The 13431-nt window shown below is 54.9% G+C and overlaps 6 protein-coding genes across 6 annotated transcripts; 4 read left to right on the top strand and 2 right to left on the bottom strand.

Moving 5' to 3' along the window:
• Positions 1-1051: 1051 nt before the first annotated feature.
• MYCTH_80233 (carbohydrate esterase family 1 protein) lies at positions 1052-2137 on the top strand (the record flags this gene model as incomplete). Its single annotated transcript, XM_003663444.1, has 2 exons — positions 1052-1574; positions 1685-2137. The coding sequence occupies exons 1-2, from the start codon at positions 1086-1088 to the stop codon at positions 2135-2137; spliced, it is 942 nt and encodes a 313-aa protein (XP_003663492.1). The 5' UTR covers positions 1052-1085.
• A 303-nt stretch (positions 2138-2440) lies between these two features.
• MYCTH_2305443 (uncharacterized protein) lies at positions 2441-3262 on the bottom strand. Its single transcript, XM_003663443.1, has one exon. The coding sequence runs from the start codon at positions 2902-2904 to the stop codon at positions 2464-2466; it is 441 nt and encodes a 146-aa protein (XP_003663491.1). The 5' UTR covers positions 2905-3262; the 3' UTR covers positions 2441-2463.
• A 590-nt stretch (positions 3263-3852) lies between these two features.
• Positions 3853-4587, top strand: MYCTH_93575 (uncharacterized protein; the record flags this gene model as incomplete). Its single annotated transcript, XM_003663442.1, has 3 exons — positions 3853-3958; positions 4006-4345; positions 4377-4587. The coding sequence occupies 3 exons, from the start codon at positions 3853-3855 to the stop codon at positions 4585-4587; spliced, it is 657 nt and encodes a 218-aa protein (XP_003663490.1).
• A 2486-nt stretch (positions 4588-7073) lies between these two features.
• MYCTH_2305442 (uncharacterized protein) lies at positions 7074-8852 on the top strand. Its single transcript, XM_003663441.1, has 5 exons — positions 7074-7316; positions 7442-7546; positions 7705-8090; positions 8242-8734; positions 8789-8852. Exons 1-4 carry the CDS (start codon positions 7161-7163, stop codon positions 8717-8719), a joined length of 1125 nt encoding a protein of 374 aa, XP_003663489.1. The 5' UTR covers positions 7074-7160; the 3' UTR covers positions 8720-8734; positions 8789-8852.
• Positions 8853-9658: 806 nt separating this feature from the next.
• On the bottom strand, positions 9659-10276 carry MYCTH_2127280 (uncharacterized protein; the record flags this gene model as incomplete). Its single annotated transcript, XM_003663440.1, has 3 exons — positions 9659-9828; positions 10068-10200; positions 10262-10276. 3 exons carry the CDS (start codon positions 10274-10276, stop codon positions 9659-9661), a joined length of 318 nt encoding a protein of 105 aa, XP_003663488.1.
• A 102-nt stretch (positions 10277-10378) lies between these two features.
• MYCTH_2305439 (uncharacterized protein) lies at positions 10379-12953 on the top strand. The gene is made up of 2 exons (XM_003663439.1): positions 10379-12819; positions 12903-12953. Exon 1 carries the CDS (start codon positions 10594-10596, stop codon positions 12535-12537), a length of 1944 nt encoding a protein of 647 aa, XP_003663487.1. The 5' UTR covers positions 10379-10593; the 3' UTR covers positions 12538-12819; positions 12903-12953.
• The last annotated feature ends 478 nt before the right edge of the window (positions 12954-13431 follow it).

Genomic DNA, 13431 nt, shown 5'->3' with positions numbered 1-13431 from the left:
CCGGCCCACTCGTGTATAAAGAATGCTGCATCCGATGCTTGACTGTACTCCGTAGGCGAGGAGCGACTCTGCACCTTACTTCGTCGCCTCTCGTACTCGCAGCTTGATGGATACATTTTCCGGAAGCGGGGCCCAATAATTACATCAGGAGGTCCTTCTCGACGCCTTTAAAATATTGCCAATAGGGATCGTGTTGGACAAACATTCTACGGATAAAGTCAGAGAGAGGGAGAAACGGCAGGACCATCAAGATAATCATTTCTCGATCATGACCACTAATTACCCTAGGCTGTGGTTGGTAGAGCGGTGATATCAAGAGGGGCAACCAAGCCATCCCCACAAAGCGGCTTCACCTCTACTTAAATCATCTCGCGTAGTAAAATGCTCCATCAAAACCCGGAGCGAAAGCCGCCGCGTCATTCGCACGCCAAACGCGACCGTCCTCAAGGAGACTTAGAAACGATCATACAGTGACACCAAACAAAAAAAAAAAAAAGAGAGGAGAAGAGAAGAGAACGAACAACAATAACAAGTGTAAAACAGTGAAGGCCCAAGCAACGCGGGCAGCAAAAGCTTGGGTGCAATGAGTGCCGACTTCTGGTCCCGGACTTTCAGTTCCTTCCCTTCCGAGGTCGAAGCGTAAATCCGGGGTGCAGGGGTCGGCGGATTCGTCCGGATAAACCTGGTTATTATAGACCCATTCTCGTCCTGATTGGACTTCCCTGGATTTCCTTCGCCCTTGGAAAGTAACCACGGGGCAGGACCGCAAGCAACCGCCGCCGACAACGTGGTACCGGGGGAAGGGAAGTGCTTATGGATATGATCTTTTGGGGAGGGGGAGGTTGTTTCAGTTATACATTGTAGGATGCCGAAATAGGACAGCACCACCACAAACGACTCTCTCGATTGATATAATTTTACGTCATCCCCCCGGTTCCCTTCCCAGCTCCCCTCTGCTACTGCTGAGTGATGTTAATAATAGTACGAGTCGTGGAATCTGTGGATACTGATCCAGGATAAAGTCGCTTCCATTTGGCCCGACCTCATACTCGCGACAAACTAAAACCGCCCCGTGTGACGACAAGATGAAGCTCCTGAGCCAACTCTCGGCGGCACTCGCCCTCGCGGGCGGCAGGCTGGCTGTCGCGCACCCGGTCTTCGACGAGCTGATGCGGCCGACGGCGCCGCTGGTGCGCCCGCGAGCGGCCCTGCAGCAGGTGACCAACTTTGGCAGCAACCCGTCCAACACGAAGATGTTCATCTACGTGCCCGACAAGCTGGCCCCCAACCCGCCCATCATCGTGGCCATCCACTACTGCACCGGCACCGCCCAGGCCTACTACTCGGGCTCCCCCTACGCCCGCCTCGCCGACCAGAAGGGCTTCATCGTCATCTACCCGGAGTCCCCCTACAGCGGCACCTGCTGGGACGTCTCGTCGCGCGCCGCCCTGACCCACAACGGCGGCGGCGACAGCAACTCGATCGCCAACATGGTCACCTACACCCTCGAAAAGTACAACGGCGACGCCAGCAAGGTCTTTGTCACCGGCTCCTCGTCCGGCGCCATGATGACGGTGCGTTCTAATTACGCCTCCCACTCCTCTTTTTTTTTCTTTTTTTTTCCCTTCCTTTTTTCTTTTTCCCAGGAGCGTCTTGGTTGATTGACTGACTTGTTCAAATCCAGAACGTGATGGCCGCCGCGTACCCGGAACTGTTCGCGGCAGGAATCGCCTACTCCGGCGTGCCCGCCGGCTGCTTCTACAGCCAGTCCGGAGGCACCAACGCGTGGAACAGCTCGTGCGCCAACGGGCAGATCAACTCGACGCCCCAGGTGTGGGCCAAGATGGTCTTCGACATGTACCCGGAATACGACGGCCCGCGCCCCAAGATGCAGATCTACCACGGCTCGGCCGACGGCACGCTCAGACCCAGCAACTACAACGAGACCATCAAGCAGTGGTGCGGCGTCTTCGGCTTCGACTACACCCGCCCCGACACCACCCAGGCCAACTCCCCGCAGGCCGGCTACACCACCTACACCTGGGGCGAGCAGCAGCTCGTCGGCATCTACGCCCAGGGCGTCGGACACACGGTCCCCATCCGCGGCAGCGACGACATGGCCTTCTTTGGCCTGTGATGATGAGAGGTTCGGTGGGCTGGGAACCAGAGCGGAAGTACGGTTTAATTAATTAACCATTGAGAAACGGGCAAAACAGGCGCCGGAGATGCCGGGCTGTACATATATACATAAGTACGTAGGTACCTATGTATGTACATCACTAATTAAGTTTCGGAGCTCATCAATACGAAGTCCCACGATCTTGTTCAATCTACCCAACAAACCCCATGAAGTGACCAATAATTATAATTCTGACAAACAGCCTATAATCATGACTCAAGCCTGTGAACTCCCTTCCCGCCCGCCCGCCCGCCAAACCCCTATTAATTAGCCCAAGCTATTAATCAATCCATCAAGACGGCAGCCAAACCACCGCCACAGGGGAAGCAGCAGATGAGGCAGCAGCACAAGGAGGCAAAAATGCCCGCGTCCAGCACCTTGCTGCCCGAGAGCGAGCCCAGCTCGATTCCTCTCTTCCCCTTTGTCTCCCTTCTCCTCTCCTCCCTCGCCCTCTCCTTCTCCCTCTTCTTCTCTTCCTTCTCTCTCTTCTTCCTCTCCTCCCTCTCCTCCGCCATCCTTGCCCGCTCCTGTGCCCTATCAGCCTTTGGGGAGGAAGCCACCAGCGGTTCCTTCTTCTTCTTCTTCTCTTTTCCTTTGTGCGGCTCGTCTGCGGGCTGGTACGGTGGTAACGTGGCCACGGACTCCGAGTCCCGTCGGTGGTCGAAATGAGCTGTTGCAAATCCAGGGAGGCCTGGAGGCGGAGGGAGCGGGGGCGTAGTCGACATGACTTCTCTTTTATGCTTGGTCTGCCCTTTCCTTTCCTTTTTTTTTTGGGTTGTGTGTGTGTGTGTGTGTGTGTGTGTGTTTTGTTTCCTTTTTCAGTCGACGAGGAATAGAAATCTCGCGGAGAATAGAGTGGAGATGGGCCAAGGCTGATTATTATGAGGTGGATGGTTCGCCGAAGCAATGGCGGCCGTGGTGGACTGACTCTCTTTCCCTTCTTTGTGATAAATTCCCGGCCTCGTTGTTGAAGATACAGTACTAAGCAGGCAAATTCGACTCCAAAAAAGGTGACCTAATTACAAAGATCGGCGATGTGGCCGGCAAACATTTCTTTATTGTAGAACGAGCGCTACAAGAGTCACTACCCGCCTCGGTAATTATTAATGACAAAGAACAGCGCGCTTGACTACTTATTGGTGTTGGCCTACTTTGACTCTGCCTTGCTTTGTGAGCTTCTCCGGAGGCTGAGATGAGCTGTGTATCACTTCCGGGCATATTCTGTCCTCGAACAAAGGTCCCGGCCAATCTGACCAAGCGTGATGGCGCCACCGGTGCTTGGTTTGTAACAGTTGGGGCGTGGTGACTGCATTGCATCGTTGGTCTCGGATTGCCAATCAAAAGAAACAAGAACCCAAAACCAATCACTAAGAAACAAGAATCCAAGAGCGAGGCGGAATTGTGGACGGATCCAATCAGGAGCTCAGACAAGAGCAACGACGATCGCAAACAGGACCCGACAATCTGGATAGGCCGACAGGGGGAACGATAGCAAAGCTTCGTTGGCGCATGGCTTTTTTGGTCACGGGAGTGGCGATGAGAGCCGCAAGAACACGCTAGCGGGCTCACGGCCCATAAACACGGCCAGGTCAGGTCTCCTCCCTCCCTCAGGGCCCGCCCTTCAGGATTCGCTCTCCGCAACATTGAGGTTTTCTGATAGGAATGCATCGAACATGTCTTTCTCAACCTGTCTCCTCGAAGTTGGGCAATTGTGGAGAACCACTCTGTCAGCCGCCTGTCTGCCCTACGGTTTTGGGCTGCACCCCTATCCGTATTTTAGTAATTAGTCATTAATATTCGAACAGTGCTTTCTTCAATTTCGACAGGCAGGACTCCAACTCGCAAGTGTCTCTCCCGCAAGCAAAGGCATACCAGCCATGGGCACACCTGGCCAAACCAGCCCAACAAGCGATGGACAAAGCTCGCACTGTGGTCACCGCCCTCAAAAGAGGATTTTGATCCTCGCAGCCGGTGCCGGGGCGAAAACGGCCTCCTCTTCTTCCTCTTCTTCTTCCTCGTTCTCATCGTTGTTGTCGTCGTCCGACAACGTCACCGTGGGTGTATCATTACCATCGCCGTCGCTGATCACGAACAGGATGAGGATGGCACGGCCTTCCAAGGCCTCCAGCGCAGGTTTTGGGACAGGAAGGCGCCGCCGCCGTCGCAGTGAGACTGCATATGGATTCAATTACCTAAGGTACCATGCGCACTCCCCCGAGAGGGAGAAGGCGGGCACGCTCAAAGAACGGATCAAGGTCATCCCTATCAAGCACATGGCTTGGTGCCGTCCGCTTTGCAAAAGTGTCATCCAAGATGCGCGTGGTGGTGTGCGTTGGGTGGATCGCTGTTCCCATCTGCACGGGGTGCAACTGGCCATTCAAGCAAGACATTTTTCTCTGATCGCCTGATCGCAGACCTGATCTGCTTCCCTTGACTGTTTGCAACTTGAGCCTCATCATTCGAGCCAATCGGGCAGTTGCCCTTACCTTCCGCCTTACCCAAATATTACATTCAGTGTCATTTAATTACGTCCGTACTGCGCGGCTTTTCTCCACTGTTTCACACAGCGCACAGGTCCTGGGAAAAAGGGGCAGAGAGCAGCAGGAGGTTGTGCCATTCATAACATAAGAATAGAAATGGGGCAGGTTCTGAACGGACTTGCTCTCTGACTCGATGTTTTGACCCTCCGGCTGACTGTTAGCCAAGGTAAGGTATCTTAAGCCATTTGCCGTAATTACTTTAATAATTATGCAATACTGTAGTAGTAGTAGCGAGTTGCTCGATCCCAGATTTTGTACCTTTTGAACTGGTAGGGAATCCATGAATGTCAACTGACTGCCGTGAATTATCAGGCATTTCATCTATCACATAATTATTCCGTTGTTTTACAGTTGCTGCAGTTTGAGAATTGTTTGTGAGCGAGGTGCTGTGCAGAGGCGACCGATCGGCCATTACAAACAACCACAATTTCTTCTTTGTCTTTGGGGTTACATTGACAAAAAGAGGACGGAGCAATGTCCCAGACAGTCTATATATGGGGAGATCGGAATACAAAGCACGCTCTAGAACTCGGGAGCTCTGGTACTGTTGGGGTCCGTGGTGGAGATTCCAAGGTTGGCCAAAGCTCACGAGCGCGTATGCAAAGGCGCTCGCTAGCGAGGAGCACCGTGCACCGGGAAGAACTGCGCTTTGAACGGACGAACTACGGAGTAGTGTAGTCGGTGAAACTAGACTACTGCACCTGCCTGGCGCCAAGGACCAAGGCGCTTTTCCCCGACGAATGCCTCGGCAGTGTAGATGGGGCATGTCGGACAATGGATCATGGGCCTCCCGCACCCCCCGGTCACCTCGTGGCATCTGAAAGGAAGCCCGCCAATTGGCGTGGACCCCGGTGTCTGGGTAAACTGAGTACACGTGTAGGTGCATTTCGGTAGTAGGCGATCTGTGAGGGTTTCCATCCATGTATGTACACTATGTATGTACGGATTACATACGTACACTGAAATTTCCCAACTTATACACACGACATACACACTGCAAGGCCCAGATACAGCATGCAAGGGGCTATTACTCCATAATTCATACAGACTTCTCCGTATCGGAGATTCATATTCCGTATTGATCCCTACCGAACATGCAGTTATCTTGCCTTGGTCAGTAAACTACGGATTCCATAGATTTGAAGCAAACAGCAGCACACCCGTTGCCCAGCCAGGCCCAGGCACTCTTACACTAGTCGCGTGGATAGACATCTTGGCTGCGGGACCGTTGCGAAAGCTGGTTCATAGCGCCAACATCGGCGTCCGTGCTAGCAAACCTTTTTGCTCCCACGACAGGGTGGGCTGTCAAGAGCACCCCCGCCTCTTCTTCCCCCCTTTCCTATCCCAACGCCCTCAAAAGCCTCGATAACGTCTCCGCCAACCTCCGGTTCCAATCAGGTCCACCCCCTGACGCGCATGTGCAGCAGAAACCAAGCTTTTTTTTTTATCAATAATGACGGGACTTCCAAATGTCCATCTTAACCGGGCAACAATACTTTACTCGAGTGTACTACAGTATGTTTGCTCCCATACCTACGTTGCACCCAAAACACACTATTCGTAGAAATGTCGAATCAATGTCAGCACGGCCATGCTTCAGGCCGAATTTGGTATTTGCCCCTCGTGACTCTGGCGGGGTCTGAACTAGTCGGGGGCGAACAGACCCCTTCGGTCACCCGGAAGCTCTCGACAGGAGGTCTCATGTTACATGGGCACTACTAGTACACTACACTAGCCACCCAACAAGCGATGTCCAGTCCGGCCTTTCTCCGGGGACCTACGGAGTAAAGAGGTCGATCTTTCATGGCTTCGATACCCTAATGGGCCGTCCCAGTTGAGGGCGGACCCGGCTCCGCTGCCTGGACCCTGCTAATACGTAGACTCTCCACTACCGAGGTTGCCAAGGAGCAGCTGTCAATTGCGAGCCTGCACCTTTCCTCGAGCGAATCCACCGCGCCAGAGCGGATGCCGTTTCAAAACAGATAACATAACACGATGTCTGGCTGCTGGCCGACTTTTCCTCCCGCAATACATTGGGGGGTACATATTGAGCCGCCATGGAGGGACCGACTCCTGTTCACATCCCTTCCGGGCCGACGATGCTGCCTTTCTGATGGGCCCTGAACGCAAGCAACACCACGACCCGGGCTCCAGGCGCCCATCCAACCGCAGCCGAAGACTCCCGGACTCCTGAGAGAAACCATACGCGCGCGTGGCCGAGAACCGATCCGGGCCCTGAACACAAGAGCGCCCTGTCCTGCGGCAACCACCACCGCGAGATCAACGAACCATCGACACTGAGAAGCACCCCACCTCAACCTCGACGACTCACCTCTTCTAGCCCGGGGCATATTCTTTTTTTTTTTTTTTTTTTGAATTTCATCCTTTTCATTTTCCAGTAGTTTTTAGGTATTTGCTAGGAGACGAAGCAACCCGGCAAGATGGCGATGTCTAGCGAGAGCCGTGCCCGGACGCTGACCGCCGTCAACATTACGGCACTGGTTCTCGCCGTGACAGTCACGGCGCTCCGGTGTTTCGTGCGCATCTACCTCCTCAAGGCCTTTGGGGTCGATGACTGGCTCATGGCCGCTGCTGCGGTACGTCTAATATGTCCCAACAACACAACAACAGCGTCAAGCACGAAGCCCACATCGTCCTTCCATTAATTAATCTGTGTTGGTGCTAATTAACCTCCATCGGCTGCCTCGCCCAACCCGCGTAGATCTGTTTCGCCTTCTACTGCAGCTTCTCCCTCTCCGGGGTCGCCTACGGAACCGGCCACCTCGTCTCTGAGATCAGTCAAGAAAACTACGCCGAAGCAAAAAAGGCACGCAACCCCACCCCCAAACCTTTTTTGCTTTTATTATTACCCCAAGAACGGAGAGAGAGAGAGAAGAAGAAGAGAGAGAGGAGAGAGGAGAGAGAGAGAAAGTTAAGGCACCTTGAGAAAGAGCATCATCTAACAAGACTTTCGCCTTCTTTTAGTGGTGGTATTTGTGCTATCCGTTCTACGCCGTCACCATGATGTTGGTCAAGATGTCCATGACCTCCTTCTTCCGCCGCGTCATCGTCGAGCGGATGCACAAGTGGATTCTCTACTTGGCCATGGTGGCAACCATCATCAGCTGCATCGTCTTCGTCTTCACGTGCATCTTCCAGTGCTGGCCGGTCAGCTACTTCTGGGACAAGTACACCCAGACGGGCACCTGCATCCCCGACCGCATCGTCATCGCCCTGGCCATCCTCTTCAGCGTCATCAACATGATCACCGACTTTACCTTTGCCCTCCTGCCCGCCTGGATCGTCCTGCGCCTCAACATGAAGCTCAGGACCAAGCTCGCCCTGTGCGCCCTGATGGGCCTCGGCTGTGTGTAAGTGTCCCCCCCCCCCCAAAAGAAATCTTCCTTTCTTTTTTCCCTTTTTTCCCCTCTGATAAACACGGTCATCGACCGAACATTCAACGGAAAAAATGAAAGAATGAAAAAGAAAAGAGAGGCAGGGGGGCTGACGACGGAACAACAGCGCGAGCGCGGCCATCGTGGTGCGGATGCCGTACCTGCAGGCGATCGCCAGCGACGAGTTCCTGTACGATACCGTCTTCGTCGCCGTCTGGTCGACGGTGGAGCAGTGCCTGGCCATCACGGCGGCCGGCTTGGCCACGCTGCAGCCGCTGGTCAAGCTGGTCGGGTATAAGCTGGGGCTGACGTCGCGGCCGACGGTGGTGGGCGGCGTCGCGTCCGGGCAGCACATCCCCATGACTTCGGGCTCCATCGCCGTCAAGCGCTCCTTCGCCCGCCGGACCGAGCAGCGGACGTCGGCCCACAACGACCTCGGCCTCGCTGCCGCCGCCGCCGCCGACCCCGCCGGCCTCAAGCTCCAGCCCGTCGTGGGCGAGTACACGGCCGCGTGCTACAACACCAGCCAGGAGTTCCTCCGCCTCCCTTCCTCCGAGGGCTCCGACCTGTCCCAGAGCTTGGGCGTCGACAAGTCCAGGCGGTGACATTTATATACCTAGGTTCGTATATAATTAGCATGATAATTACCTAACCCGAGGTAACTGTTATTATAGGGAGGGAACGGAGGTGCATAGCGTAATTACATCGAGCATGTCCATGCATCCAGTACTACTACTACCACTACTACTAGTAGGTAATTACCTTACGTGTTATGCAATACCTGCCTGCCTGTGACTTGGGCGCGGACGACTTTTTATGGGTGGGAGAAGGGGGGGTTCGATAATATACCTAATGTGGGCATGGGAGCAAAGCATGGTTCGAACGTACCTAGGGACTGCAAGTATATTACGGACGACGATCGAATGATCAAACGGAAGCATGTGTTTTCATTTTTTTATTCATTCTTTTATATTTTCATCATATTTCTCTTCGGCTGTTCTTCCTTACTACCTTTTCTCTTCTTAGCAGCTTCTCCGATAAGACAAGGCCGTCGCCGGCGTTTCGACTTTGCCAGAACAGGAACTGTGACTAATTGATACAACATCGGCCGACCCCTGAGTTGACGTTAACCTGTTTGAGGCTGGCTAATCCGCCCTCCGCCCCCTAGATCCAAAAACCCCAAATGGTAAGTAAATGCATGCCACCACAGTGGCAGTTTCGAGTCAAAGGAGCAAATAGCTTAAGGTGAGTGACAAGACAGGAACGATGCGGGCTAATCAGGGGCTTCGCCGCTCTCAGTTCCCGTGTTGGCAGCGCCTGACAATGAAATGTTATGTAATTATTTACCCGTACCTAGGTATCAAGCATCTTTGGCCAAGCCAACGTCGTTACCTGAGCATCCACAGCATCGCCAGCGGATGATGATTAGGGCAAGCATGCTAGCGGTTGGTCTCGTATGAAAGATTGAGTACTTCTGATTCAAGCTTGATATAAGGTAGGATATCCAAGGTTGGTGGTTATTTTTTTTTCTGTTTGGCTCTTGCTCAAGCTTTTCCCCTCCTCAGCAGCTGGAGGTCCTTGTGGGCAACGCTCAGCGGGGTGAGCTCGGTGGCCAGGCAGCCGTCCTTGCCGTGGCCCCGGGACAGCCCGTTGGCGTATTGCTTCCTCTCGAGCCGCTCAAGGTACTTGCGCATGTTCCCGGGTGACGGAGTGCCTTTTTTACGAGAGTTGACGAGCTCCGTGGAAAACACTACTTTCGTGATGTTTCGTTTGTCTCTGCTTTTATTTTTCTCTTATCTTTTTTTTTTTTTTATGTTTATCGACGGCAGCAGCACCGTATCCGAGGCACAAGAGGCTAAAATGTTTGTCTCGAACACAAAATGGATACTTGTAAACTGTGGCCAGGCGGTGAGGGTCAGGTACTCAACAGGTACTGAGTAGTGTGTGCCTAACCATCATTTCTCAACAGGCTGCCGCTGATCTGGGTGGGTGATGAGCCAGCGGCCGTGCAACGGCTCTGCAACGGCCCGCCGAGCGCTGCGACCCGGCGGATAAGAAACTGCCTGATCTGCTCCCCGATAACACCCTGGAAGCTTATTGGCAGAATCTGCCCTGCATCGGGCTGCACTGACAGGGAATCAACAAACAAAGGCGTTTGCCATCCAATGGCTGCAGTTGAATTGACTCTCTCCTGTTGTAGGCCTCACTACCCACCCGCCCAATGGCCCAGTCCTTCTGCCTTGGAGCTCAAACAAGGAGACAGGAAAAAGCATAATTAACTGCTTGAGATAGAACAGATAGGTAAATTAGTTAAATGATGCTGTTCGTCGCCATTTTACTTCTGGAGTCTCCTTTCCTTCAAACAGACCGGAGCAGTCATCACCTGCCCAAGTCTTTAGAACCCGGACACGCAAGCTCCTTGTCCTACCCGAATCATACCTGACATACCACGAAATCAAAACCCCTCTTCGCAGCCAATATGGTCACCTTCGCGAGCGGTTCCTTAACCAAGCTGTCTTCCAAGGATCAGCTCGAGCTTCTGGACTCGATCGACCAGCTACGCCTCCAGGGCATCAACCACTACATCTCGCTGCCCCAGATCATCGTGTGTGGCGATCAGTCCTCAGGCAAGAGCTCCGTCCTCGAAGCCATCTCGGGCATCCCTTTCCCCGTCAAGAGTAACCTGTGCACCCGCTTCCCGACCGAGCTGGTGCTGCGCAAGGCCCCCTACGACAGCGTCTGTGTTTCCATCGTTCCCCATGAGTCGCGCACCGAGGCCGAGCGGAAGGCTCTCATGGACTTTAGGGAGGAGCTGGACGAGTTTGACGCCCTTCCCGAACTTGTCGACCGGGCCAAGACCGAGATGGGCATCACGACGCACGGCCGGGCTTTCTCCAGGGACATCCTCCGCATCGAAGTGACGGGCCCGAACAGCCCTCAACTCACCCTCGTCGACCTGCCCGGGCTCATCCACTCCGAGACCAAGAACCAGACCACCTCGGACATCCAGCTCATAAAGGACATCGTCCAGTCCTACATGCGGGAGCCGCGCTGCATCATCCTGGCCGTGGTGTCAGCCAAGAACGACATCGCAAACCAGGTCGTCCTGGGCCTAGCTCGTACCGCGGACCCCAAGGGAACCCGGACGCTAGGCGTCATTACCAAGCCCGATACCCTGGTTCCGGGTGGAGGGAGCGAAGCTATGTATGTCTCCCTGGCCAGGAACCAGGAGATCGAGTTTCGCCACGGCTGGCATGTGCTCAAGAACATGGACTCCGAGAAGGGCCCGTCGACCCTCGTGATCAGAGACATCGAAGAAGCCGAGTTCTTCCGCTCGGGCGCCTGGGCCACCCTCCCGCATTCTTGTCTGGGCATCGATAACTTGCGCACGCGGCTCAGCCGGGTCCTCCTGCAGCAGATATCCACCGAGCTCCCCGGCCTGATCGAGGAGATCGACCAGAAGTTCAGTTGCTGCAAAGACCAGCTTGACCGGCTCGGGCGCCCGCGAGCCAGCCGCACCGAGCAGCGACTGTACCTGATCCGTCTAAGCCAATCGTTCCAGGACCTCGTGAAGGCCTCGACGGGCGGCAACTACGACAGGCCCTTCTTCACCCATGCCGAAGACAAGTTGGGCTACGAGCAGCGCATCCGAGCCGTGGTCCGGAACCTCAACGAGGAATTCGCGTCCGAGATGCGGCTCCGGGGTCACTATCGCCAAGTCGTCGATGGATGCAAGGACTCTTATCCCGCACCCGGAGGCGTGATCTCGATCTCGCGGGACGAATTTGTCGACCATATCGACAAGCTAATGCGCAGGACCCGCGGCCGCGAGCTGCCAGGGACCTTTCACCCTATGATCGTCGTCGATCTCTTCCGCGAACAGTCACGCCCCTGGGAGGCCATCGTGCGGCACCACGTGGAGAAGGTATGGGAGGCCGCATCCCGCTTCGTTAGCCTCGTTGCCACCCACACGGCCGACCAGTCCACCGCCAAAGCACTCCGTCGCTTCGTCATCGACCCGGCCATGGGCAAGATCATGGACGAGATGCGGGCCAAAACGACCGAGCTGCTCAACCAGCACAAGAGCGGCCACCCCATCACCTACAATGACGAGTTCACCGAGGCCCTCCAAAAGGTCCGCGATGTCAGACGAAACAGGAATGATCCGGCCGAGATCCTGCGTCAGTTCTTCAACCTCTCCTCCCTCGGCTCGGGCGATTATCTGTCTAGTTACTACGACCTCAAGTCCCTGGCTAAATCCCTGGCCGAATTTCGCGAGCCGGACCCGAGGCGCTTCGCCGCCAACGAGGCCCTCGACTGTCTGAATGCCTACTACCAGGTGTGTTTGGCTGGGCCACCGTTCCCCTCCCCCGGGGGGCAGCAGAGTCTCCCAAATTCAGGTTCCCAACTGGTGTGCTGTTAGCCCGCTAACACGGAAACACCGAACTCTTTCTCGCACAGGTTGCCATGAGGCGGTTCATCGACGACGTCGCGGTCGAGGTGGTCGAAGAGAAGCTGATGTCTGCGCTGGAGGACATCTTGTCCCCCGTCTCCGTTTCCGAGATGTCCGCCGACGACGTCGCCCGCATCGCCGGAGAGTCCGAGGAGACGCGTGCCGAGCGCGACCGGCTCAACAAGCAGCTCGAGGTTCTCCAAAACGGCTGGGATACTTGCAGGCGCTTCGTGGACGTGAGGTTCAGCGGCGGTAGGAAACACCAAGCACCTTCACTCCTTTTGTTATCCTTTGCTGCCACTGCCGTGGACCATGCTGACCAAGAGTACCCGTAGATTCCGTCTTTGCTGCTGTTGACAGTTCAGGAAGGCTGAGTCTCGTCGAAGGTCCCTACGATGACGACGCGGACAGCATTGCTAAGGAGACTCCGGAGGCTGAATATACTCCTCTGAACCCTGATCCTGAAGCCCCGACTGAACCGCAGTCTGACGCGATCAAGGAAGCCCCCGTGGAGAGGGAAGTCGCAGAAGTTTCAGCTCTCTGGGGTAAAACTCTCGGCACCGGCGCTAAGGAGAAACCCTCGAAGAAGAAAAAGGGCAAAAAGGCGCTGAGCGCGGTATCTTAGCCCAGCGTGCAATTCGACGAGCCCGCCCCGGAGGAAGTTGCCTATTATTGACAGCTTGACATTCCTTAGAGTCGAACCGCATCATATTTGTCGTATGACTAAATCCGTGCACGATTTCATGTTGTACAAGAATATCCCGCATGATACAAGCGTTATCACATCGGAGTGTTTCTCCATCGTCGAGCGGACAGAAATGACCGGCCCGGGGGCAATCGTAGTCCTGGATATATTAAGACATT

This window comes from Thermothelomyces thermophilus, chromosome 3, assembly GCF_000226095.1.
Source record: "Thermothelomyces thermophilus ATCC 42464 chromosome 3, complete sequence".
In the NCBI taxonomy this organism is placed as follows: domain Eukaryota; kingdom Fungi; phylum Ascomycota; class Sordariomycetes; order Sordariales; family Chaetomiaceae; genus Thermothelomyces; species Thermothelomyces thermophilus.
This window is presented reverse-complemented; position numbering and strand designations above follow the sequence as displayed.

Bases quoted from the DNA above. Each gene is read 5' to 3' on its own strand.
- MYCTH_2305443 (XM_003663443.1), bottom strand. From the start codon at position 2,904: ATGTCGACTACGCCCCCGCTCCCTCCGCCTCCAGGCCTCCCTGGATTT.
- MYCTH_2305439 (XM_003663439.1), top strand. From the start codon at position 10,594: ATGGTCACCTTCGCGAGCGGTTCCTTAACCAAGCTGTCTTCCAAGGAT.
- MYCTH_2305442 (XM_003663441.1), top strand. From the start codon at position 7,161: ATGGCGATGTCTAGCGAGAGCCGTGCCCGGACGCTGACCGCCGTCAAC. The intron at 7,317-7,441 runs GTACGTCTAATA...CAACCCGCGTAG, and splicing joins GGCTCATGGCCGCTGCTGCG to ATCTGTTTCGCCTTCTACTG. The intron at 8,091-8,241 runs GTAAGTGTCCCC...ACGGAACAACAG, and splicing joins CTGATGGGCCTCGGCTGTGT to CGCGAGCGCGGCCATCGTGG.